Source organism: Ovis aries, chromosome 8 (assembly GCF_016772045.2).
Source record: "Ovis aries strain OAR_USU_Benz2616 breed Rambouillet chromosome 8, ARS-UI_Ramb_v3.0, whole genome shotgun sequence".
In the NCBI taxonomy this organism is placed as follows: Eukaryota; Metazoa; Chordata; class Mammalia; order Artiodactyla; family Bovidae; genus Ovis; species Ovis aries.
The window spans coordinates 58,139,900-58,167,723 of NC_056061.1; the positions used below are offsets into that span (position 1 = coordinate 58,139,900).

Here is a 27,824-nt window from a genome sequence, read left to right on the forward strand (position 1 = left end):
CCAGGAAATGTTTGACTGTAGGAAATCTAAGTTTTCTAAGATTAAGCCAAACCACAGTCCATTGTTAGGAAAGCTCACGAAGTCTTTAACCCTGGCCGTTGAAATTTACCAAGTTGTGAACTATGACTAGAAAGTACATACAGCAGCCAAGTGCTCCTGCCATGCCTGGAGGCTGAAGGAACCTGAGACTGTGGAGCAGGAGAACTCAGACCTCCAAGTGTAAGCAGGCTCATTTTCCTGTAGGATAGCATTTTTGCTTGTTGGCTTTTGAAGAGATGCATAGTGTTTCCTGTTTGAGATCACCATACCCAAACAAACCTTTCTCCCATAAGCACTTTCTCCCATAAGCACAAACAACACCGACTCACGTTTTAATCTGCACCTGTGTCCAACTAGGTGCCCCTTCATAAGTGCTAGGGCCTCTGTGTATAGTCATTGGGGTATATCTGTGTGTGTGTGCTTGCAAATGTATGAATGAACATGTGTCTTTTGCATTATCATCCATTTTAAGAGCCTTCATTTTTAGTTTTTAAGGAAAGTGCCATATTTTTATTAAATTATGGAGAATCCTCATGGTTTTCCTCCTCTGCTTTTTTCTTTCCTCCTTCCCATTCAGCATTGTTTCGCATTAGACCTTATTTACTTTTCATGCTTCTGTCTTTGGATTGAGCTGTTGGTATCAAGTGAGCATCACAAATACTTTAAGCAGAAGAAATAAAAATTACAGTTAAAAGCACATCACAACTATCATTTAAAAAATCTACATGCATTAAAGAAATCCAGAGTGAAAATATCCAGAGCTGGGTATGAATGTAGTAAATGTCATTTTTTAGAGTAAATTCACTGCTGCAATGTTTAATTTAAAAAAATCATTTTAAGACAGTGTAGCAAATTTGTCACAGGAAAAAAAATACCAGACAGTATATTAACATGAGCAGTTCTTAAATGATCTCCAGGAAAATTTAATAACTAGAAACTAAAAACTAACACAACATTATAAAGCAATTATACTTTCCTTAAAATTGTTTAATTAAAAAATAAAATAAAAAATATTATTTCCTTCAGAAATGTCAGTAAATAACAAATGCAACAAAAGACTGTGATGTGGTATCTTAGAATGATTGAATATTAATCATGTTTATAAAATTATATTCACTTGTTTGGGGTATTAGCCTATTAGACGTATTTGGTCATAAGTTAATCAAGGTAATCTTTTTGTGAAGTTAATATAACAGAAAGCAAATGAAAATCCTTTATTTCTCTTTGGGTGGAAGAATAAGAAAGAGACTCAAGGATAATTTGCCCTTACTGTTTTCAATATTAAGATGCATTGTTCTTTAATACTTTAGAGCAGGAGATAGCAATGTTTCTCTGTAAAGGTAGTAAATACTTTCAGTTACTTTGGCCGTGTAGTCTATACAGTCTCCATCACAACTACTCAATTCCACAACTGCAGCATGAAAAACACCACCAGTACTGAACAAATGAACATGGCTTTCTTCAATAACACTTTAGGTATGGAGACTGAAATTTGAATTTCAAATGATCTTCATGTGTCACAAAATGTCAGTCTTCTTTAATTTTCTTTTTCAAATCTTCATAAACCTGAAAACCTTTCTTAGCTCACAGGCCATTAAGAAGCCAGATTTGATAAACATCTACTTTATAGTCACCCTATTAATTTGTTTACAGGTTGACAAGACAGACAAAGCTCTAAATAGGCAGTCAATCACCACTGAAAAGCACATTAAAAATTTTCAGGTTCTTGAGTAGATTTCTAGATGTAAGCTCAGCTGCTCTCTGGGATACATTAGTGCTAGTTATCAAGCCACACCCAATTGGCTTTTGAGTTTATTGACTTTCTAATCAAAATATACAGAGTAGCTGAACTATTAGAAAATATATGCACTTTAAACAATCAGGGATGATAGGAGTTTAGCAATAAATACATCACAATTGGTTTTCCTGTGATAGTCCCATATCATTGTAAAAGTTAACATATATACAATACTTACCATGAGCTGAGAAGTTGTCTAAGTTAACTGTAGTAACTTATTTAATTCTCACTAAAAAAAGAAAAAACCTAACAGATGGGTATAACTGTTGTTCTTTTTCAAAATTTTATCACTTTATCTACTTTATATTGTCTGGTGTGTGTGTGTGTGTGTGTGTGTGTGTGTGTGTGTGTGTGTGTTTCTAAACCAGAGAAAAAATGTATTAGCAATTCATTGATATGAATGATCATGAGCACTATTATCAAAATCCCAGATGCATTCTTCTTTTCATATTCATTATTTTTTAAATTATCCAAAGTAAAAATAGAAAGTTTAAATATTCTACCAATCTAATGAGTACACAATAGGTATTATAACTATGAACATTACCCTTAGCGCTTGTGTCGTGAGGTCTGATAAAGCATTTGGTGCACTATCCTTCTCATATAACCTTCCAAAGAGAGTCACCGTCAAAACAGGTCCAGATGTTGGCTTCAGGCTGAACAAGCGTCCATCACTTGATACCTAATTAAAACACAGGGAAGCTGACTGAGAATAACTTTCAGTAAAATTCGGTACAACTGGATGAAGAAACATTGAAAATAATGGCCATATTCTACTCCATCTGAAATACTTGAAAAGGTATAGAGAAAAATTGGAGCTATAGAACTGGTACTTACTGAAATGTCTGTATTCTACATCTTATAATTTACTCATCTGAGAAGGCATCCCATGAGTTAATAAACACAAAAACAATTGATTTGAGAATATATGAGAGAACTCTTGTTCTCTCAGGCAAGAAAGACTCCTCCAAAGGATCAGGAGGACTTGACTAAGGGGTCATTGAGCTGAGCTTCTATCATCCCTCATATTCACTCACCACAGCCTTCCTATCTGCTCACTGTCCTCAACTCCCCATGGTAACTGTTTGGACCAAGAAAGGGGAGTAAGAGTGGCACCTGCAGGTAAAGTCAGTGGGAGAATGTGGCTGAACAGAACACTTGTGCAGGAAGAAATTATTTCTGGCATATTCTTTTTAAAAGGCTTGCTTCTTGCCAGTTCAGCCACTATCCAATTCTCTTTCAGCTTTTCTTTCTTTCCTTTTCTGGATGGTCACCCAGGGCCTTCGAACACACCACAAAAATAATTCTTTTCAACTGTCCTAGGCCATCCCTCCCCTAAACAAGGAGGCTTCCTCTGGTACGACTGATCCTGCCACTCTTCTCTAGTCTTCTTTCTACTCGACAGACCTAAAACCGTCCAGCCCACTCCCTGAAGTCCCCACAGTAAAATATATTTCTTTACACTAGTTGTTCTCTAAAATAGGGGTCCCCAACCTCCAGGATCTAATGCCTGATGATCTGAGGTGGAAATGATGTAATAATAAAAGAAATAAAGTGCACAGTAAGTGTGCTTTCTTGTTGTTGTTCAGTTGCATCCCCAAACCATTCTCCCTACTCCCCTGATGGTCCGTGGAAAAATTGTTCTCCATGAAACCAGTTCAGTTCAGTTCAGTTCAGTCACTCAGTCATGTCCAACTCTTTGCAACCCCATGAATCGCAGCATGCCAGGCCTCCCTCTCCATAACCAACTCCCGGAGTCCACCCAAACCCATGTCCATCGAGTCGGTTATGCCATCCAACCATCTCGTCCTCTGTTGTCCCCTTCTCCTCCTGCCCTCAATCGTTCCCAGCATTAGGGTCTTTTCAAATGAGTCAGCTCTTCGCATCAGGTGGCCAAAGTATTGGAGTTTCAGCTTCAACATCAGTCCTTCCAATGAATAGTCAGGACTGATTTCCTTTAGGATAGACTTGGCAAAAAGTCTAGGGACTTCTGCTCTAAAGGACCTTTAGACAAGAGATTCCATATGCTCCATGTCCTTGATGAGCCCTAAGTCCAATTTTACTCTCTCCAAATGAAGATTTTAATGATATTTGCAAGCACTTGGGCAGATTTTCTATTCAAAACATGCTTCTTCTTACATAAATGATTTATCAATATTAAGCAATGATTTGTACCTGAAATTCTCCAGGTGCAAGCTGAATTTCACTCAGCAGCACCTCTGGGAAGACATACTGGGTTCCGAACGTGCCACTGAGGGAGAACATTTCAAACCTGGTGGAAGCAGTCTCAACTGAGTCACCACAAGTGTGTAAGTCTGTTGTTTTACACTTCAGCAGAGTACAAATCTAGGAACAGAATAAGAGAATAGTCAGTTTAAAAACAGTTACGTCTTAGGAAAGCCAATTGAGACACTCTCTTGATCTAGAAAAACATGTCTATGTCCTTTTGTTTATAATGTTTGTTATAATATTGCTTCCTCATTAGACTAATCTGCTTCGTTGCTGAATACTACTGCAATTAGCCAAAAAAAAAAAAAAAAGTGGTGGGGGGAGAACTTCAGGCCCTAGTGCTTTCTGTGTACATGGCAAGTCACTTCAGTTGTGTCCAACTCTTTGTGACCCTATGGACCATAAGCCCACAAGGCTCCTCTGTCCGTGGGATTCTCCAGGCAAGAATACTGGAGTGGATTGCTGTGCCCTCCTCCAGGGGATCTTCCCGACCCAGGGATCAAACCTGCATCTCTTACATCTATTTCTGCAGTTCACTGTAAAAAGATTAAACCATGTAAAGAAATAGTAGGTCTTTGGTCTATAGCCATGAACAATTATACCTTATTGTTTTCAAGTTAGCCACGCTTATAGTAATCAAGAGTGTTCAATTATTTCTAAAAGTTTAGACACTAGTTTAATTTCTATCTTATCACCTATTTCTAACAATGAAGGAACTTTAAAGTTGTAGAGAAACCTAGAGTTGATCTAGAGACAATTCATGAGCTGGAGGAATCACATACTGTACACCTGAGCAAGGGCTGAAAGCGCTTTCGTTATCCTACTTAGTTACAGTATACTACACTATATTACAAAGCTACCTGCATGTAAATCTAAGTGTGTGAATCATCTCACCATGTGGATGCAAAACCCCCAAAAGGAAGAACGTTCTTCATTTATCTCCATCTATACTGCATCTTCAAAATTTTACTCCAAGCTACCTTCATTTATTGCCTGATTAAAGCAAAGGCCCTTAACTGGTCTTCCTCCTCCCATATTTGAAGTTGGAGAGCAAGTGTTTTTGAGCAAGTGGGTCAAGATGGGATACAAATAACTTTCACATAAAGGTGAATATATGCTTCTATTTTGTTCCCTTGCAATCCTACTAAAACAAACATTGTTATTATTATTATTGTGGAGGACATGGACCCATAAGATTAGGAGAACAGGAGGAAGACAGACTAACAAAAATTTAGAAGTTTGGATATTGACACAAAAATGGTAACTGAGGAAGCAACTCACATGCCTATTAATAGACTATTGGATAAAAAGATGTGGTACATATATACAAAGGAATATTTGGAAGGTTTGTTACTAAGTTGTGTCCAACTCTTCTGCAATACCATGGACTGTAGCCTGCCAGTCTCTTCTGTGCATGGGATTTCCCAGGCAAGAATATTGGAGTGGGCTGCCATACCCTTCTCCAGGGCATTGTCCCAACCTAGGTATCGAAATGGAGTCTCCTGATTAGCATGAAGAAAGCCTAGAATCAACCTGTCTATGTTGCAGAATAGGCTTCCTGGTGGCTCAGATGGTAAAGAATCTGCCTGCAGTGCAGTTGGGTCCCTGGGTCAGGAAGATGCCTTGGAGAAGGGAATAGTTACCTACTCCAGTATTCTTTTTTTTTTTTTTTTTTTGAGATTCTTTTTTTTTTTTTTTTTTTTAGTTTTTTATTTTTTAAATTTTAAAATCTTTAATTCTTACATGCATTCCCAAACATGAACCCCCCTCCCACCTCCCTCCCCATAACATCTTTCTGGGTCATCCCCATGCATCAGCCCCAAGCATGCTGCATCCTGCGTCAGACATAGACTGGCGATTCAATTCACATGATAGTATACATGTTAGAATGTCATTCTCCCAAATCATCCCACCCTCTTCCTCTCCCTCTGAGTCCAAAAAGTCCGTTATACACATCTGTGTCTCTTTCCCTGTCTTGCATACAGGGTCGTCATTGCCATCTTCCTAAATTCCATATATATGTGTTAGTATACTGTATTGGTGTTTTTCTTTCTGGCTTACTTCACTCTGTATAATCGGCTCCAGTTTCATCCATCTCATCAGAACTGATTCAAATGAATTCTTTTTAACGGCTGAGTAATACTCCATTGTGTATACGTACCACAGCTTTCTTATCCATTCATCTGCTGATGGACATCTAGGTTGTTTCCATGTCCTGGCTATTATAAACAGTGCTGCGATGAACATTGGGGTACATGTGTCTCTTTCAATTCTGGTTTCCTCGGTGTGTATGCCCAGAAGTGGGATTGCTGGGTCATAAGGTAGTTCTATTTGCAATTTTTAAGGAATCTCCACACTGTTCTCCATAGTGGCTGTACTAGTTTGCATTCCCACCAACAGTGTAGGAGGGTTCCCTTTTCTCCACACCCTCTCCAGCATTTATTGCTTGCAGATTTTTGGATCGCAGCCATTCTGACTGGTGTGAAGTGGTACCTCATTGTGGTTTTGATTTGCATTTCTCTAATAATGAGTGATGTTGAGCATCTTTTCATGTGTTTGTTAGCCATCCGTATGTCTTCTTTGGAGAAATGTCTATTTAGTTCTTTGGCCCATTTTTTGATTGGGTCGTTTATTTTCTGGAGTTGAGCTGCAGAAGTTGCTTGTATATTTTTGAGATTAGTTGTTTGTCAGTTGCTTCATTTGCTATTATTTTCTCCCATTCAGAAGGCTGTCTTTTCACCTTGCTTATATTTTCCTTTGTTGTGCAGAAGCTTTTAATTTTAATTAGATCCCATTTGTTTATTTTTGCTTTTATTTCCAGCATTCTGGGAGGTGGATCATAGAGGATCCTGCTGTGATTTATGTCTGAGAGTGTTTTGCCTATGTTCTCCTCTAGGAGTTTTATAGTTTCTGATCTTACATTTAGATCTTTAATCCATTTTGAGTTTATTTTTGTGTGCGGTGTTAGAAAGTGATCTAGTTTCATTCTTTTACAAGTGGTTGACCAGTTTTCCCAGCACCACTTGTTAAAGAGATTGTCTTTACTCCATTGTATATTCTTGCCTCCTTTGTCAAAGATAAGGTGTCCATATGTGTGTGGATTTATCTCTGGGCTTTCTATTTTGTTCCATTGATCTATATGTCTGTCTTTGTGCCAGTACCATACTGTCTTGATGACTGTGGCTTTGTAGTAGAGCCTGAAGTCAGGCAAGTTGATTCCTCCAGTTCCATTCTTCTTTCTCAAGATTGCTTTGGCTATTCGAGGTTTTTTGTATTTCCATACAAATCTTGAAATGATTTGTTCTAGTTCTGTGAAAAATGTGCCTGGTAGCTTGATAGGGATTGCATTGAATTTGTAAATTGCTTTGGGTAGTATACTCATTTTCACTATATTGATTCTTCCAATCCATGAACATGGTATATTTCTCCATCTATTAGTGTCCTCTTTGATTTCTTTCATCAGTGTTTTATAGTTTTCTATATATAGGTCTTTAGTTTCTTTAGGTAGATATATTCCTAAGTATTTTATTCTTTTCGTTGCAATGGTGAATGGAATTGTTTCCTTAATTTCTTTTTCTACTTTCTCATTATTCGTGTATAGGAATGCAAGGGATTTCTGTGTGTTGATTTTATATCCTGCAACTTTACTATATTCATTGATTAGCTCTAGTAATTTTCTGGTGGAGTCTTTAGGGTTTTCCATGTAGAGGATCATGTCATCTGCAAACAGTGAGAGTTTTACTTCTTCTTTTCCAATTTGGATTCCTTTTATTTCTTTTTCTGCTCTGATTGCTGTGGCCAAAACTTCCAGAACTATGTTGAATAGTAGCGGTGAAAGTGGGCACCCTTGTCTTGTTCCTGACTTTAGGGGAAATGCTTTCAATTTTTCACCATTGAGGATAATGTTTGCTGTGGGTTTGTCATAGATAGCTTTTATTATGTTGAGATATGTTCCTTCTATTCCTGCTTTCTGGAGAGTTTTTATCATAAATGGATGTTGAATTTTGTCAAAGGCCTTCTCTGCATCTATTGAGATAATCATATGGTTTTTATTTTTCAATTTGTTAATGTGGTGAATTACATTGATTGATTTGCGGATATTGAAGAATCCTTGCATCCCTGGGATAAAGCCCACTTGGTCATGGTGTATGATCTTTTTAATGTGTTGTTGGATTCTGATTGCTAGAATTTTGTTGAGGATTTTTGCATCTATGTTCATCAGAGATATTGGCCTGTAGTTTTCTTTTTTGTGACATCTTTGTCAGGTTTTGGTATTAGGGTGATGGTGGCCTCATAGAATGAGTTTGGAAGTTTACCTTCCTCTGCAATTTCTGGAAGAGTTTGAGTAGGATAGGTGTTAGCTCTTCTCGAAATTTTTGGTAGAATTCAGCTGTGAAGCCATCTGGACCTGGGCTTTTGTTTGCTGGAAGATTTCTGATTACAGTATCAATTTCCGTGCTTGTGATGGGTCTGTTAAGATTTTCGATTTCTTCCTGGTTCAGTTTTGGAAAATTGTACTTTTCTAAGAATTTGTCCATTTCTTCCACGTTGTCCATTTTATTGGCATACAACTGCTGATAGTAGTCTCTTATGATCCTTTGTATTTCTGTGTTGTCTGTTGTGATCTCTCCATTTTCATTTCTAATTTTATTGATTTGATTTTTCTCTCTTTGCTTCTTGATGAGTCTGGCTAATGGTTTGTCAATTTTATTTATCCTTTCAAAGAACCAGCTTTTGGCTTTGTTGATTTTTGCTATGGTCTCTTTTGTTTCTTTTGCATTTATTTCTGCCCTAATTTTTAAGATTTCTTTCCTTCTACTCACTCTGGGGTTCTCCAACTCTTCCTTTTCTAGTTGCTTTAGTTGTAGAGTTAGGTTATTTATTTGACTTTTTCTTGTTTCTTGAGGTATGCCTGTATTGCTATGAACTTTCCTCTTAGCACTGCTTTTATAGTGTCCCACAGGTTTTGGGTTGTTGTGTTTTCATTTTCATTAGTTTCTATGCATATTTTGATTTCTTTTTGATTTCTTCTGTGATTTGTTGGTTATTCAGAAGTGTGTTGTTCAACCTCCATATGTTGGAATTTTTAATAGTTTTTCTCCTGTAATTGAGATCTAATCTTAATGCATTATGGTCAGAAAAGATGCTTGGAATGATTTCGATTTTTTGAATTTATCAAGTTTAGATTTATGGCCCAGGATGTGATCTATCCTGGAGAAGGTTCCATGAGCACTTGAAAAAAGGTGAAATTCGTTGTTTTGGGGTGAAATGTCCTATAGATATCAATTAGGTCTAACTGATCTAATGTATCATTTAAAGTTTGCGTTTCTTTGTTAATTTTCTGTTTAGTTGATCTGTCCATAGGTGTGAGTGGGGTATTAAAGTCTCCCACTATTATTGTGTTATTGTTGATTTCCCCTTTCATACTTGTTAGCATTTGTCTTACATATTGTGGTGCTCCTATATTGGGTGCATATATATTTATAATTGTTATATCTTCTTCTTGGATTGTTCCTTTGATCATTATGTAGTGGCCTTCTTTGTCTCTTTTCACAGCCTTTGTTTTAAAGTCTATTTTATCGGATATGAGTATTGCCACTCCTGCTTTCTTTTGGTCTCTATTCGCGTGGTATATCTTTTTCCAGCCCTTCACTTTCAGTCTGTATGTGTCCCTTGTTTTGAGGTGGGTCTCTTGTAAGCAGCATATAGAGGGGTCTTGTTTTTGTATCCATTCGGCCAGTCTTTGTCTTTTGGTTGGGGCGTTCAACCCATTTACGTTTAAGGTAATTATTGATAAGTATGATCCGTTGCCATTTACTTTATTGTTTTGGGTTCGGGTTTATACACCCTTTCGTGTTTCCTGTCTAGAGGATATCCTTTAGAATTTGTTGGAGAGCTGGTTTGGTGGTGCTGAATTCTCTCAGCTTTTGCTTGTCTGTAAAGCTTTTGATTTCTCCTTCGTATTTGAATGAGATCCTTGCTGGGTACAGTAATCTGGGCTGTAGGTTATTGTCTTTCATCACTTTAAGTATGTCTTGCCATTCCCTCCTGGCCTGAAGAGTTTCTATTGACAGATCAGCTGTTATCCTTATGGGAATCCCCTTGTGTGTTATTTGTTGTTTTTCCCTTGCTGCTTTTAATATTTGTTCTTTGTGTTTGATCTTTGTTAATTTGATTAATATGTGTCTTGGGGTGTTTCGCCTTGGGTTTATCCTATTTGGGACTCTCTGTGTTTCTTGGACTTGGGTGATTATTTCCTTCCCCATTTTAGGGAAGTTTTCAACTATTATCTCCTCAAGGATTTTCTCATGATCTTTCTTTCTGTCTTCTTCTTCTGGGACTCCTATAATTCGAATGTTGGAGCGTTTCATATTGTCCTGGAGGTCTCTGAGATTGTCCTCGTTTCTTTTAATTCGTTTTTCTTGTTTCCTCTCTGATTCATTTATTTCTACCATTCTATCTTCTATTTCACTAATCCTATCTTCTGCCTCTGTTATTCTACTATTTGTTGCCTCCAGAGTGTTTCTGATCTCATTTATTGTGTTATTCATTATATTTTGACTCTTTTTATTTCTTCTAGGTCCTTGTTAAACCTTTCTTGCATCTTCTCGATCCTTGTCTCTAGGCTATTTATCTGTGTTTCCATTTTGATTTCAAGATTTTGGATCATTTTCACTATCAATATTCGGAATTCCTTCTCCGGTAGATTCCCTACTTCTTCCTCTTTTGTTTGATTTGGTGGGCAACTCTCCTGTTCCTTTACCTGCTGAGTATTCCTCTGTCTCTTCATCTTGGTTATATTGCTGCGTTTGGGGTGGCCTTTTATATTCTGATAATTTGTGGAGTTCTCTTTATTATGGAGCTTCCTCCCTTTGGGTGGGGTTCTATCAGTGGCTTGTCAAGGTTTCCTGGTTAGGGAGGCTTGTGTTGGAGTTTTGGTGGGTGGAGCTGGGTTTCTTCTCTCTGGAGTGCAGTGGAGTGACCCGTAATGGGTTATGAGACATCAAAGGTATTGGGATAATTTTGAGCTGCCTGTATATTGAGGCTCAGGGGAGTGTTCCTGTGTTGCTGGAGAATTTGCGTGGTATGTCTTGTTTTGGAACTTGTTGGCCCTTGGGTGGAGCTTGGTTTCAGTGTAGGTATGAAGGCTTTTGATGAGCTCCTATTGCTTAATGTTCCCTGAATTCAAGAGTTCTCTAATGTTTTCAGGCTTTGGGTTTAAGCTTCCTGCTTCTGGTTTTCAGTTTTATTTTCACAGTAGCCTCTAGACTTCTCCATCTATACAGCACCGATGATAAAACATCTAGGTTAAAGATGAAAAGTTTCTCCACCTTGAGGGACACTCAGAGAGGTTCACTGAGTTACAAGGAGAAGAGAAGATGGAGGGGTAGTTAGAGGTAACTGGAATGAGATGTGGTGAGATCAAGAGAGGAGAGAGCAAGCTAGCCAGTAGTCACTTCCTTATGTGCGCTCTATAGTCTGGACCGCTCAGAGGTATTTACAGAGTTATACGGGGAAGAGGAGAGGGAGGAAGTAGACAGAGGTGACCAGGAGGATAAGAGAGAGGAATGAGTAGGAGAGAGACAATTCCTGCCAGTAACCAGTTCCTTAGGTGTTCTCTACCGTCTGGAACACACAGAGATTCACAGAGTTGGATAGAGAAGAGATGGGGAGAAAAGAGACAGAGGCCACCTGGTGGAGAGAAAGGAGAGGCCAGAGGAGGAGAGAGTGGACAAGCCAGTAATCTCGCTCTCAGGTAAACCTGGGTAGTGAAGTTTGGGTTTTTAAATGTACAAAATTGACAACAAAGATTAAAAATCTGGAGTAGAGGTTGGATTTTCAAAGATACAATATTAAAGAAAAGCAGAAGGAAAAGGAAGAAAGAAAAAAAGAATTATTAAAAACAAACAAACAAAAAAAACAAACAAAACACCAACAACCATCCAAAGAGTATATATGGTGTTTGCCTTAAAAAAAAAAAAAAAGTCTTTTTTTAAAAAATAGTAATACTAGGTTATAGAAATAAAAATTAGAGGAGAAATAGAAGATTTAACAATTTAAAAAAAGCTCGGAAAAAAAGAAAAAAAAAAGAAAAAGGCAAAAAAAAAAAAGAATGGTTTTAAAAATATTAAAAAATTAAAAATATATCTGGCTCTTCTCTGATGTTATGGGCCGTGTGGGCTCACTTCCAAGGTGGTTCCCTCTGTTTAACTTCTTCTGTTTGCTGGTTTTTAGGCTCACTAGTTCAGTCGCGCTGTGGGGAGGGGGGATGCTGATTTTGAAGACAATGGTCTGCTTTTCTGGTTGCCTGATGTCCTTTGCCAGCCTACAGAAGTTGTTTTGCGGAGTTTGCTCGGCGTTGAAATGTTCTTTTGAGGAATTTGTGAGGGAGAACGTGATCTTCCCGTCCTATTCCTCCGCCATCTTTCCCTCCCTTACTCCAGTATTCTTGCCTGGATAATTCCACGGACAGAGGAGCCTGGTGGGCTACAACCCATGAGGTCACAAAGAGTTGGACGTGACTGAGGGACTTTCATTTTTGCTTTCACACTGCAGAATACTCAAAAGATTCCATCCCTGGGAGCAGTAGGTACCTCAGTACCTGAGAGTATGTTGGGGTGCTTAATGAAAGGAAAACTTGTAGGAAGTTGTTAAGAGTGCCTCAATGATGAGTCTCCAGACATGGATGGGCAACTACCCTTCCCCAGTTCCAGTAAAAGATGGAACCTTTATTACCAGAGAGGGTAAAGAAGACAATGTTTAGATGGAGACTCTGAAAGACTTAGTAAGAGGGTGTTTTGAATGAGTCATGCTGAATAGTGATACCATGCCCTTCTACCCTGCATTTCCCCAACTTGATTCTCTTCTTGTTCAGTCACCCACTCATTCCCAGCTCTTTGTGACCCCATGGGCTGCAGCAAGGCAGATCTCTCTGTCCCTCCCCATCTTCTGAAGTTTGCCCAAGTTTAGATCCATTGCATTGGTGATGCCATCTAGCCATCTCATCCTCTGACACCTTCCTCTCCTTCTGCCCTCAATCTTTCCCAGCTTCAGGGACTTTTACAATGAGTCAGCTGCTGATTCTCTACATTCTGTTAAAAAGGCATTTTTTCCTTCAGGGATAGGGTTTCCTAATAAATTACAGGACAGGAGTCCCAGTTAAATATGAAGTTTACATAAACTAAAAATATCAAAACCAGTTTTTAGTATAAATATGTCCCCAACTATTACCTGGACATGTATTTTTTTAATCTGTGTTTGTCTGAATTTTGAATTTATTGGGGCACCCTGTATTTTTATTTGCTAAATTAAGCAAACTTATTCAGTAAAGGATTAGAAAAATTTTGAAATATGGGAAACTGAATCATCCCCAAAGGAAGTCTCTAAAGACACTTGCTTCAGGGATTCTTCTAGTAAAAAGCCCAGCTAGACTGGCCCCTCATGAAGCTTAAAGTTGGCAAGTATCAACCACATGCTCAAAGTTTTCAAACAGTTTCAGTTAAAAAGAAAGAAAGAAAATGTCATCATACATGTGAAGAAATTTTCTAAATTTAGAATTTTAAATTAAAAAACCTGTCTGGCACCAGTGGCTTAGCTGAAGGATCACTGTTCAGCAATAATAACAGAGAGCTTCTTGGTTTTACTTGGAGCATTAAGCAACCTCCCAACACTAAGAAGAGACCTATGGCTAATCCCCTCAAGTGGAGTCAAGACTCTGGGGCAGGCAGAGAGGCAGATAAGACTGAGAGGGAAGCAGGGAAAAGAGACGAAGAATCAAAAGAATGCTATGTTGTTTTATAATCATTTCCTTAAACTTAAAAATAGAACACAAATAATAAAAAAATAATATATCAATTTTTTATATTAAAAAGCAATATGGCAATAAAATACCAGACATATGTACCAAGAATATAAAGCAATATATGTCAATATGCCATGTAATATATGATAATATTCATGTGGCAGTAGATACTCTTCTACAACATAATTTTTTAAACTAGTTTCCAATCATTGGACTTTTTCCACCTGTGTTCTTGATAGCATTTTTTTTCCCCTTTCTTCTAGCACCTCAGAGCTCTGAGAAGGAATATTGATTCCTCCCATATTTTCATCCTTTCCTTTTTTGTTGCTCTTTCTCTTAGGCCTACAAAGATAATCAAGTTTCTTTCATCTATTGGAAAAACAGAAACAGCATTACCATGAGTCTCTGTCTAGCTCCTATCTTGTTTCCTTTCTTCCTGAATCAGATACACTTTTTGAAGAAGAAAATATTCACTCATTCTTTCAATATCCTCACTTACCTCTCACTTTTCAACCCACTATAATCTGTCTTTCACTCTATTATTCTGAGCCCAGGAGATTCCAACAAAATTATATATTATTCATGCAATAATGGTAAACCTATTGCACAAATACACTTCAGTTTCCTCCTTCTGAGAGTCCCTACTTACCTTACCTTTGATAAAAGTTCTCTTTAAATGCTCCTTTATTTCTCAATCATAATTGCAAGTTCCTGTTCTTCTGTTTATTTCCTGCCCAAACACAGGAGCTTCAAAAAAGATTTCACCTTTAGCTCACTATTCTTTACCATTAGTCAGTTTTTGCAATTCACTCTTTCTTATGGGTTTATCACAACTTTTTTCCTGCTAATTCTCAAAACTATTTCTAAATCTAATATCTCCCTTAAGTGTCATATTACATCCAATAACTTATTGGATACAACTGAATATCCCCAAAGTAATGAAAAGCCCACACATCCAAAGCTGAATTTACCATCTCTCCCACTACCATCCAGTTTACTCCTCTTCTCAAATCCTGATCCATCAAAGCATCCCATTCATCCAGCCATTCTTGCCAGAAACCTGGTACATTCTAGACCCTTCATTCTGCTTTCCTGTTTCATCTCAAATCAGCTACTAAGATTAGTTTTCTAAATATTTCTTGACTCCACATCCTGATTCTATTCATATGAACACAATCTTGGTTGAAGCCCTAGTAGGACTATTGTAATAATACAACTAGCCATTTTGCCCTATGTTTCATGATCCACAGTGCAACCAAAACGATGTACTCATAAACAGTCTTGACAGCATCATTCCCTTGCGGAACACCTTCTGGCAGAAACCATCACTGATAGAACAAAGTCCCCATCTTAGGAATGACAGGTAAGGTCCTGCAGGGTATGATCCTGGCTCTATGCTCATCTTCCATCCATCCTTGCTTCTTATGCTAACACTTTAGTGACTCAACTGTTTGCTCATTTCTGTATACCCTGCTTTTTGACACATCCACCGCCTTGCTCAGGCTCTTCACCCTATCTTGAATTCCCTCCCACTTTTTTTCACCTGGATAAAATAGCATAAACTCAAGCATCATGTCTTCAGAAACTTTCCTGGATCTCCAAATTAGATTAAATGTAGCTCTTTAGTATTCTTACAGCAAAATGTGCCTTCTTTGTTCAATCACATGCCAACCTATACTGAAACTATGGTCATCTGTCTTACTCTGCTACTAAATTCCTAAAGGGGAGAGTCCATACTTACTCATCTTCATCTCATTAGTGCTGAATATATATCTGGTATGTGTTGGGCATTCAAGAAATGTTTGCCAAAATGAGCAAGCATTGGACTGACATCTAAGATCGAAAGTTTTAGCAAATAAAAATTAAGGATACCCAACTAAAGGGAAATTTCAAGTAAACAGCCAATTTTTTTAGTATACACATAAACACCAAAATAGGACATACTCATAATAAAAGTAATCCATTGTTTTTTGAAATTCATACTTAACTGGGTGTCCTGTGTTTTATCCAGTAGTTCCCTTGCCACCAAAACAATCATTACCTGTAAATAATAGCTTCCTTCAACAGTATGTAGTCCATCAAATGCTCCCAGGGCGTAAACTTCATCTGATCTTTTCTCAGACATCTTGTAACTTAGATGACAGCAGAGATCTCTCTGACAAACTGTGTAATTTCCTCCAATTTCTTTGAGCTCCAAGAAGGTGAATTCATCAAAAAAGACGGTGCCTGTAAATTCCTGGTTTCCCATTGAGTGGGCTTCTACACCACTGGCATAGGAAGTCCAATTCACCACCGGCGTGGGGTGTGGGTGGGAGTCCAGTTGTGCAAGGAGAAGTTTTCCCTCCTCTGTCTTCATATCATAATGAAATACTCGTGGAGAATCAGGTGCATAGATGCCACTCCCTGGAAATGGCATTTAAAACAGTAAAACCAAAAGGAGTTGCATGGGTGCTATATTCTAAACTCACATGAACATTTTACTTCTTCTAAGCTGTATCTTTCATTAATTTCAGTAAAATATGCTGATAAAGTCAGACAGATGAGATGAAATCCAGTAAAGTATGACATGAAGAAGCCAAGAAGTGGTGAATTTTGAAAAAAAGAAAAAGTGTATATTTAAGTTAAATAAAATTAAACCAGTTTATGAAACAATTTGGGTTGAGATGGCTTGTACAGCATGTCACCAGCTAGATACACAAACATTAAGAGTTGGAGGAATTTTGTTAAGGAGTACACGCTAGCTAGAAAACATATTTTTTTTTCCTTTTTGATTACATCAAAATCTTAAAGACTACACATTACCTGTCATTTTCTTCAAGGGGTAATGTAGATTGGATGCTAGGAAGTTGACTTTCATGCCCATAGCCCAAGCTGAGTGGAATTCAATAGCTGACAAATGTGGCAAAACATTCATCCAAGCTGTTGGGAAGAGTATGGTGTCCACACGGGAATCTCTCACCAGAGTCACAGCAGGATCATGGAAGAGAATATCAAAGCACGTGAAAATGCCAAACTTTCCAAAGGTGGTGTTGAAAGTCACGACCTCGGGTTCCTTGGGTGCATTGAATTGATCTTCATTCAAGAAAAGGTTTTGCTGCGATAAACAGAAGATGATGGGGGGACAATCTCTTTAAAGAAGTTGGCCCAGATGTCATGACATCTAAAAAAGTTCAAGCTCACATTTATTAAACTGTGCCAACCTCATCTACGACCGCTGTCTCCATAGGGAAAGAACGTTAGAGAATTAGAGATGACTATGCTGATAGGAACCTTTGGCTCAGGTTCCACATTTGATAGATATATATATAAAGAAATCCTTATTTATTAACAACTTCTTGCATATTATTATATAAGACATAAAACAGAAATGATAGATAGCTTCTATTTGCCAAGAACACTTAACAATTTTCTGCAGACAAAGAACTTTGCTCCTTTTCTCTTTGAAAACAGGACTGGTAAGTTTTTCATTCTAGCTTTACCCTTTGCCAGGTCATGTCATTAAAAGTACAAAATGCAGGGATTCTCTGTTGGTTCAATCCCTGGTCCAGGAAGATTCCACATGCCACAGGGCAACCAAGTCCATGCACCACAGCTATGGAGCCAGTGCTCTAAAGCCCGTGCTCTGCAACAGAAGCCGCTGCAATCAGAAGCCTGCACACTGCAACAAGGAGAAACCTCCGCTCACCATAACTAGGAAAAACCCACATGCAGCAATGAAGACCCAGTGCAGTCAAAAGTGAATAAGTGAATGTTTTTTAGAAAAGGAAAATGACCATCCATCATTAAAAAAAAAAAGACAAAGTCCAAAAGGCAACATTCTATTTCAAGGCAGGTCACTCCTACTGACTCCCACACACTTCTAATGACACACTCCTGTGTTCCTAAATATACAGGAAATATCCTTTTTCTAAGACCTTATCACAAATAATCATTACTTTCTATACTTTGTTTATACTGTTTTTAAAATAAGCTTATTATCAGCAATAATGATTGTTTCCCTTCTTGTTCACTTTATTTTGTTAAGCATTCAGTAATTGAATTATTTGCAGATAAATTCTACCTTATGGTAGCGTGCCACCAGTTTTCCCTTAGAATCAAACACCACATCAGTATTGTATTGATAACGACCGTCAGGGGGACACTGAGGGTCACTGGCATTGCATGACTTCTTGTCCCCGATATTTGCCACAATGTAGATGGAGTTGTCCTTGGCCAGACAGCTGAGTCTTTGTTGCACTGGCGTGTGACCAAATCTGTTATATATTCATTGGAAGAGGAAAAAAACATAAAGCTTAGCTTTTAATAAAATTCAGAATGATAGTTTCTTGAATATGTATGTAAACACAAAAATAAATTCTAAATAGCATAGATAGAAAGGGAAGATTCAAACAAGAAACTTCAGAAGAAGTACATGTTTGTGGCAATTTGTAGAAAACTATGCTATGATGAGATTCTGGGCTATGCATTTTTTATAGCATTTATCATCATCTATAATTAATATATTTATTTATATGCTCCACTTAGGCTTCCCTGGTCACACAGCTGGTAAAGAATGCACCTGCAATGCAAGGGAGCTGGGTTGGGAAGATCCCCTGAAGAAGTGAATGGCTACCCACTCCAGTGTTCTTGCCAGGAGAAGTCTATGGACAGAGAAGCCTGGCGGACTACAGTCCATAGTGTCGCAAAGAGTCAGACACGACTGAATGACTTTCACTTCATAATGTAAATCACATCTTATAGATATTATGGGACAAACACCCATATCTCCTGTTTGCTGAACCCATGCCTGGAAGAAAAATGGCATTAAAAAGTATTCTGAACGAAAGAACAACATCTTGGAAGTAAGATGATTATGGGAGGAAGGCACTGGGAATCCTATCTTTCTACCTAATTCTAGGACTTCATCTGTTTCTTCCAAGTTGTCCAATTTGTTGCATATAATTGTTCTTATGATCCCTTGTATTTCTGCGGTATCGGTTATAAAGTCCCCCCTTTCATTTCCAAAAATATGGAACGCTTCAGGGATTTTCATGCCATCCCTGGGTGGGGGGCAATGCTAATCTTCTCTGTCTTGTTCCAGTTTCAGCATATGTGCTGCACAAGAGGAGTGCCTGTTTAATGGGTATGGAGTTTGAGTTTTGCTTGATGAAAAGAGCTCTGGAGAAGGAGGACATGATGGCTGCACAACAACGTGTATGCACTTAATACCACTGACTACATTTAAGGATGGCTAAGATGGTAAATTGTATGTAGTGTGTATTTTACCTCACTTTTTTTTAAGTGGGAAAAAAGCCTTGGCAGTAGAAATGGGAAATCTTGTTCAGGAAACTAGCCACTCTCTCTGGAGCAACAGTATCTTTAGGGGGAAAAAAGGGAATTTTAGAGATGCATTTTGGGTCATAGGAGAAGAGCTCTGCACAAGAGGTTAAGAAATCGTTTCCAAATGTAACAAAGAGGTACTATTAAATGTTTTGAGAACAGAAGTCACATGATATGAATTTTCTTCGAGATTCCTAGGGCATCAGAACATAGAATGTACTAGAATATCAGAGTATAAATATGGGGAATCATTAGGAAGCTGTTATCATAGCTCAGTTTAGAAGTAATAAGGGTTGGACTAGAACCGTGCCAGCCTATATGGAAAACCAGAAATACTGAAATATTTGTACAATGCTTGATTTCTTTATTCCTTATCATGTTACCAGTAGTTGTCCCAGTAAAGCAATTAGAACACAATTCTGAACAGTAAGACCTCAGACATATAACAATATTTATTCTTTATTGGCATAACACTGAAATAATAAATGGCTAATAGAAGGTAATTGAAGAATACCTGAGAAAGCTGTGATTAACTGTTGGAAAAATGAAAATTTGGTGCCATCTGCTGGCAATATAATCAAAACCATAGCAATAGACCCACAAAACATATCCTTGAAAAAACCAACAAGGATAGGAAACATCTTTTAAAAATTATTATGTTAATTCATCTATATAAAATGACCATTTAATAATATTTCCCTTCACTTGCTTAAATTAATATCTGAAATGCACAGATATAAATATGAGACATTAAACCATTTGAAACGTATTTATCTCAAATCTTTTCAAATACTCTAAGTGGTAGCATAGGCACATGAAATAGAAGCCTACTGTTCTGGATTTCTAAAACAGCCCTGATTGCATATTTTCCTCTTGTCTATATTAATTTTGAAACGGTAGCATATATTCTAATCTGTTTTCATTTAGACTAATTGTTCAGACTCTTTGCTATACCCAGAAAGGCTCCAAAATTCTTTGTTAGACCACAAGTTTTTATTTGGAGTTTAAAAATGCATTTTGCTTCTGTTAGCCTGAATCTGCTTCTCACTTAATCCATAATATTTTCCGAACCCTTAATATACCCATTTGAATGCAGAGTTCCAAGGAATAGCACGGAGATAAGAAAGTCTTCCTCAGTGATCAGTGCAAAGAAATAGAGGAAAACAACAAAATGGGAAAGACTAGAGATCTCTTCAAGAAAATTAGAGATACCAAGGGAATATTTCATGCAAAGATGGGCTCAATAAGGGACAGAAATGGTAGGGACCTAACAGAAGCAGAAGATATTAAGAAGAGGTGGCAAGAATACACAGAAGAACTGTACAAAAAAGATCTTTATGACCAAGATAATCACGATGGTGTGATCACTCATCTAGAGCCAGACATCTTGGAATGTGAAGTCAAGTGGGTCTTAGAAAGCATCACTACGAACAAAGCTAGTGGAGGTGATGGAATTCCAGTTGAGCTATTTCAAATCCTGAAAGATGGTGCTGTGAAAGTGCTGCACTCAATATACCAGCAAATTTGGAAAACTCAGCAGTGGCCACAGGACTGGAAAAGGTCAGTTTTCATTCCAATCCCAAAGAAAGGCAATGCCAAAGAATGCTCAAACTACCACACAATTGCACTCATCTCACATGCTAGTAAAGTAACGCTCAAAATTCTCCAAGCCAAGCTTCAGCAAAACGTGAACCGTGAACTTCCTGATGTTCAAGCTGGTTTTAGAAAAGGCAGAGGAACCAGAGATCAAATTGCCAACATCCGCTGGATCATGGAAAAAGCAAGAGAGTTCCAGAAAAACATCTATTTCTGCTTTATTGACTATGCCAAAGCCTTTGAATGTGTGGATCACAATAAACTGTGGAAAATTCTGAGAGAGATGGGAATACCAGACCACCTGACCTGCCTCTTGAGAAATCTGTATGCAGGTCAGGAAGCAACAGCTAGAATTGGACATGGAACAACAGACTGGTTCCAAATAGGAAAAGGAGAACGTCAATGCTGTATATTGTCACCCTTCTTATTTAACTTCTGTGCAAAGTACATCATGAGAAACGCTGGGTTGGAGGAAGCACAATCTGGAATCAAGATTACTGGGAGAGATATCAGTAACCTCAGATATGCAGATGACACCATCCTTATGGCAGAAAGTGAAGAAGCACTAAAGGTTCTCTTGATGAAAGTGAAAGAGGAGAGTGAAAAAGTTGGCTTAAAGCTCAACATTCAGAAAACGAAGATCATGGCATCCAGTCCCATCACTTCATGGGAAACAGATGTGGAAACAGTGTCAGATTTTATTTTGGGGTCTCCAAAATCACTGCAGATGGTGACTGCAGCCATGAAATTAAAAGACACTTACTCCTTGGAAGGAAAGTTATGACCAACTTGGACAGCATATTAAAAAGCAGAGACATTACTTTGTCAACAAAGGTCCATCTAGTTAAGGCTATGGTTTTTCCAATGGCCATGTATGGATGTGAGAGTTGGACTGTAAAGAAAGCTGAGCACCGAAGAATTGATGCTTTTGAATTGTGGTGCTGGAGAAGATTCTTTCGAGTCCCTGGACTGCAAGGAGATCCAACCAGTCCATCCTAAAGGAGATCAGTCATGGGCATTCATTGGCAGGACTGATTTTGAAGCTGCAACTCCAATACTTTGGCCAACTCAAGCAAAGAGCTGACTCATTTGAAAAGACCCTGATGTTGGGAAAGATTGAGGGCAGGAGGAGAAGGGGATGACAGAGGATGAGATGGGCGGATGGCATCACCGACTCAATGGACATGGGTTTGGATAAACTCCAGGAGTTGGTGATGGACAGGGAGGCCTGGTGTGCTGTGGTTCATGGGGTTGCAGAGTCCTATACAACTGAGCAACTGAACTAAACTGAATAAATGCAGAGCTCTGTCCTATGTCTACTGGGAACAGAAAAGGAGGTGAAATGGAAGAATTAAAGTGTATTTCCTAAGACAAAGCATTCACTCTCAAAATATAATAAAAACTGTCCGTTACGGAAGACAACTTTTACTAACTTTTAAAAAGTGCAGATGAAATATTCAGCAAATATTTGTTGGGTCCTACCACTACACAAAGGCTTCCCTAGTGGTTCAGCGGAAAGATTCTGCCTGCAATGTGGGAGCCACAGAAGACATGGGTTTGATCTCTGGGTTGAGAAGATCCCCTGGAGGAGGGCATGGTAACCCACTCCAGTGTTCTTGCCTAGAGAATCCCAAGGACAGAGGAGCTTGGCAGACTATAGTCCATAGGGTTGCAGAGTTGAACACGACAGAAGTGACTTAAGATGCATTCAGAGACATGCACCACTACAGGAAACACCATGCTAGATATGTGGCATCTGGGGAAAAGGCATTCTACGCAGAGCTGTCCATGTGCACAGGGTGGGAGATACAGGGTAAAACAGGGCTGGTGCACTTCAAAATCCTCTTCAAACTTCTACCATCTTCATCCAAACACCAGCATCTCTTTGCCTAGCTTACCATCATAGCTTTTAAACTATCTCCTGCATTTTTACTGACCTTTCTGGAGTCTTGTCTCCATGAGGACACAGAAATGATCCTTATAAAACTGAAGTCAGAGCATGCCACTTCTCTGCTCAAAACTCACCAATGGCTACTTTCTCACCTAAGTACCAAAGTTATTAGTATGGCCCAGGAACCCTATACTATCAGGGCCCGCCAATCTGTCTGCCTTTCTGCCTCCATCTCCTACTTTTCTCCCACTTCTTCACATCATTTCACTAACTTTGTTGCTGTTCTTAATATGCCAGACATGCACTCTGACCATGGAACATTGGTATTTAGAATTCCCTTGGCCTGGAAGGTTCTTTTCTCAGATACCCATATGACTTCCTCCCTCATTTCCTTTAAGTCTTGCTTAGATACCACCATGAAGCCCTCTGGTGACATAAAAATTTAAACCTCATTCTTTCCACTATATTCATCTTTCTTGTTTTATTTTTTCCTGTAATATTTATCTCTACCCCATACTGTAGATAGGTTGACAGGTGATAGATAACTAAACAAATATCTTTTTTTTTTTTAATTTCAATTGACTGTTTCCACACTTGAATATAAGCTCCAAAGGACAAAGATTTTTAGTTCTTTTTGTTCACTCCACTGTCCAGAACTGTGCTTGGACATAATAGGTATTCCAAAACTGTTAAATAAAAGCAAGGACAGAGATGTCATTGGTTGATGGGAAAAAAAGAAGACTACCAAACTTCTTGAAATGGAACAAAAGCAACACCCTGGTGGGAATTCTCAGAAGGCCCTAGGAAATTTGGTTCTAGGGAAAGGTCATTCAGAAAGAAAGAAAGGCAATTCCTAATGGAAGTGAGAACAGAAGGCTTGTCATTTAGAACTGAACCTTGAGCATAGGACATGGTTAAATAAGAAATAATTGTGATGCGATGAAATGCAATTAAAATAGTTTGTTAATATTAAGGTAAATAATGTTGAACTTTGTCAAAAACCAAGGTGTCCCTATATGCAGACACAGTTGTTAGTTCGTGTGGTTTTGAGAGCTTTTCCAAAACAGGAATTCCTACAATTTTAGCAATAGTGCATTTGGAAATGTGAGTCAACTGACATGATTCTCTTAAATGTATAGTTCATATGTTTTCTTTATATTATAAGTAATAGTGTACTTTTATCAGACTTCATATTTCTTATTCTAGATTTGATTTAAACCACTTATATGGGACTTCCCCGGTGGTCCAGTGGTTAAGACTCTGGCTTCCCAATGCAAGGGGCCCAGGTTCAATCCCTGGTCAGGGAACTTGATCCTGCATATAGCAACCAAGCTCCAGCACAGCCATATGAATTTCAAAAATAAATAACCACTGACTCAATTCTGCTCTATCCACCTCCTAGGTCCTCATCTTAAGCTTTAAGAATTTCATATATATTCATGTCATCCAACTATCTTATTGATGAGAAAGGGAAAATTTCAATATTAAGCTGACATGTGACTCTGTTTCACTATTTTCTCACCCTGTTTTAAAAGTACAGACCTACACAGGAAAGCAATTTTCTGCTCACTGGTAAGGAGTCAGAAGAGTAGAGTTTGGATATGGTTCTTTTTCTAACCAAAAACCCTGTGACCTTAAGTAAGTTACGCTATCATCTCTCCAGATTCATTCCCGCAGTGGAAATTCACATTGGAATTAGATTCTGATGTCATCTTATAGCACTGACTTCATATTCACTTTCCTAAGACACATATTTGTAGGAGATGAAAAATTATAAAAGTATCCTGAAACTTACAGCTGATAGTGAAGCTTATACAATGATCTACAAAGTTTTCTCAGATTAAGTTCATGTTCATGGTTAAATTCTCCATAATACATTTCTTTACCTGTCAGGATTATTACAAGGGATCCAGTTCACCTGAGGGTCTGGGATATCCTCCAAGTATGGGTAGATAGATTCCCTGGTGAAGTTAAAACCATAAATGCCATCTTCTGGGGTCACAATGATATGTGCACCCTGTTACAAATGAAGCAGAATCAGTATATTGTTCAAATAAGTGAACAATAAAAGAGGTGGCCTACAAGAGGACCTGAGTGGCTAAGAAACAAAATTTGCCTTTTTTTTTTTATCTTATTCTTCTGTTTTTTGTATATTTATAATTTATTTTATTTGCCCAAACACTTTCATTTCCTAATCCCACAGTTATCATTTCTATGTCACTTTTTCATCATTTCATAGCTGTTAATATTTTTCCAGGCTACTCACAGGCTTGCCACCTGCTGAAGTTGTTAACTATAAACCTAACTCTTCCCAGAATAAACCCCTTCCCTGACCTTTGGCTAGTTGTCTTGCCTTAGTATATGTCAGGATACTTATCACTCACTCTTCTGCTCCAGCCTTCCCCACCTCATACCCTACAAATGCAATCCCCATTTCTCAGAAAGGAGCTCTGACATGGTTTTCTGAAAGGTGCCAGGCCTAGAGGTACAACCTGAGCTCACCTGGGCAACTCTGGTGGAAGAGTCACCCTGGAAGCTGCTGTGTGTGTGGCCTTTAAGGGAGCAGTTGAACTAAAGGTGAAAAAAAACCTCAGAACTCTTAATAACCTTTAAATCTTTGTATGTACAAGCATGTATGCTGATTAATACATGCTATATGTATACATTCACGACTCTCATCAGACTTTATATATCCCTGGTCTTTACCTGCTCTCCACATAGCTTATTTTAACCACATTCATTCAAACTACACATGCAACCTTAACCCTTCATTCAATTCAAGAACTTACTAAGCACTAACATATGTACTTTTGTAATTAGTATAAAGTGTATAATACACACTGGTAAGTAATTTGCAACTTAAGTTTGTTTTGGTGTTACAAACTAACCTACAGACTCTTAAGAGCACCAAAGTACACCAGTACTCTAAGAATAGCTATTGATTCCTGACCCATTTATCCTCCAACCCTCCACCTGTAACAGAAAAGAGCAACAAAATCAACAAAATAGTTGAATTTTAGCAAGTTCCTCTAAGATTTGTTGTCACTTACGACTGAGCGACTGAACTGAACTGAACTGAATAATAACCAAGTTGTGTTTTCCAAATGTTGCTCTCACTGTTAGGGAAGCATGTAATAGTGTCTTTGCCCTAAAAACTAGGAGCAGGGAGGACTTTGATTGCAAAACAAGGTCTTGGCTACCCTGAGACATATGTCATTCAAAAGTGTAATTGACCCTGACAGCGATTCTATCTACGAGGATGCCACCCTTTCTCTACATAGGAGCCAGAAGCACACTTGAGAAATGGTACCTGCTTCGATGCTGACGTCACTGCTCCCTCCAGAAGATCCAAATTCCGGTTCATTACTGCCAAGGCCTCTTCAGGAGACACTGGCACAAGGGTGGCATTAGGCAATATGACTGCGTGCTCATAAACAGCTGCAATAAAGGTATCCAGGGAGCTGGCTCTGGAGACACAGAAAAACAAAACGGCCACATAGTTCAGCAACTGAGACAGAATCATGCTGAAGTCCAGCGACTGCTGAAAAGCAGAGTAAGCGCTGTTATTTATAGAGAGCGAGAACACAGTGAATCACGTGGCTCCCAGAACTTAGTACTTTAAAAATAAATGACAAAAGCTAGCTTCAGGAAAGCCTTGTGACTTTTACATCACAGACATAGATGTGAACAGCTCTTACATGACAAATGACCCCTTCTTACAGGGCTGTGTGAGGGTCAAATAAGAAAATGCATGTACTTTCCATCTACTAGGGTTGTTGTAACAAAGTACCACACACTAGGTGGTTTAAACAACAGAAATGTGTTGTCTTGTGGTTCTGGGGGATAGAAGTTTCAGAGGAAGGTGTTAGCAAAATTGGCTCTTCCTGAGGGCTATGAAGGACAGATTTGTTCATGCCTCTTTCCTTGTATTTAGCTGTCTCCTCCCTGTATGTCTTCACCCAATATTCTCTCTGTGGATATGTCTGAATCCCCCAAACTTTTACTTTTTTTACAAGGCCACCAGTCAATGGCTTTAGTGCCCATCCTACTCCAGTATGACATCATCTTAACTGATTACATCTGAAATGATCATATTTCCAAATAAACTCACATGCTGAGGTGCAGAGGGTTAGAACGTAAACATATGAATTTCTGGAATTCATACATCTTAGAACTTCAACACCTAGTTGTTTATGTAAATAATTTGAAGAATAAACAGCTTTTCAATAGTGAGTTATTATTACTATCACCTTGTGAATATTAGAATTTCATATTTTGTTCACTTTCATTTCCTCAAAATGGTGAAGACTCAGGACAAAGAGGAATATTCATTGTCTATATGACAAATCACCCCCCAAAAATAATGGCTTCTAAGAGCAAGCTTGTATGATCTCACATTTTTTGTGGGTCAGGAAACCTAGGGCAGCTTGGCTAGGTGCCTCTGTCCCACAATTACCAAAGCTTGACTGGGGAAAGAGTCAGTTCTAAGGTCTAGGCTCACATGGCTCCAGGCAGGCCTCAGGTCCACATTGGCTATGGCCCAATATGTTCCTTGCTGTGAAGGCCCCTGGTTGCACTAAAAGGAAACTCACACGCTGGCATCCAGCTTCCCTCAAACCCAGGTAACAAGAAAACCCACCATCCAAGAGAGAAGCCACAGTCTTTGGTAATGTCATCTAGAAAGTGACAGCCCATCAATTTTGTTGTATTATATTCATTAAAAGTACGATGCTGGGAACCCAAAGCTGGTGCTCTGTGACAAGCTAGGGGGGTAGGATGGAGTAGGAGATGGGAAGGGGATTCAAGAGGGAGGGGACACATGTATACCTATGGTCAATTCATGTTGATATATGGCAAAAACCATCACAATATTGCAAAGCAATTATCCTCTAATTAAAAAGAAATGTAAAAAAATAAAACCACAAAAAATCACCCAGTCAGTACACTTGTTGGGAGGGGCTTACTTACCCAAGGGTATATATGAGGCACAGATTACTGTGGACCATCTTAAAGACTGCAAACCACACAAGTCGTAGAGAGTGAGTATAAAGAATGAGAGGGAAAATAAGAAGGTGATAGAGGGAGAGAGAGGAGGGGGAATATAATATAAAATAGAAAAAAGCTTAGAAATTTTTATATGAAATTAGAAG

The 27,824-nt window shown here is 38.4% G+C and overlaps 1 protein-coding gene and 1 non-coding gene across 4 annotated transcripts; both read right to left on the reverse strand.

The window, feature by feature from the left end:
• Positions 1 to 519: 519 nt before the first annotated feature.
• On the reverse strand, positions 520 to 26,217 carry VNN1 (vanin 1). 3 transcript variants are annotated; one of them, XM_042253490.2, is made up of 9 exons: positions 25,985 to 26,217; positions 24,561 to 24,691; positions 17,929 to 18,121; positions 16,671 to 16,962; positions 15,910 to 16,271; positions 4,013 to 4,183; positions 2,385 to 2,519; positions 1,310 to 1,371; positions 520 to 699 (listed from the first exon to the last, which is right to left on the reverse strand). In XM_042253490.2, exons 1-8 carry the CDS (start codon positions 26,195 to 26,197, stop codon positions 1,321 to 1,323), a joined length of 1,548 nt encoding a protein of 515 aa, XP_042109424.1. In that variant the 5' UTR covers positions 26,198 to 26,217; the 3' UTR covers positions 520 to 699; positions 1,310 to 1,320. The 3 variants fall into 3 exon arrangements, with proteins under 3 accessions (XP_042109424.1, XP_004011387.1, XP_004011386.1); XM_004011338.6 differs by lacking the exon at positions 1,310 to 1,371 and having other exon boundaries at positions 520 to 670; XM_004011337.6 differs by lacking the exon at positions 1,310 to 1,371.
• LOC114116269 (U6 spliceosomal RNA) lies at positions 18,871 to 18,979 on the reverse strand. Its single transcript, XR_003590255.1, has one exon. It is a non-coding gene; the product is annotated as a U6 spliceosomal RNA (small nuclear RNA).
• Positions 26,218 to 27,824: the final 1,607 nt, after the last annotated feature.

Bases quoted from the DNA above. Each gene is read 5' to 3' on its own strand.
- VNN1 (XM_042253490.2), bottom strand. From the start codon at position 26,197: ATGATTCTGTCTCAGTTGCTGAACTATGTGGCCGTTTTGTTTTTCTGT. The intron at 24,692-25,984 runs GTACCATTTCTC...CATTTGTAACAG, and splicing joins TGACGTCAGCATCGAAGCAG to GGTGCACATATCATTGTGAC. The intron at 2,520-4,012 runs GTACAAATCATT...TGTTTTAATTAG, and splicing joins TTGCACCTGGAGAATTTCAG to GTATCAAGTGATGGACGCTT.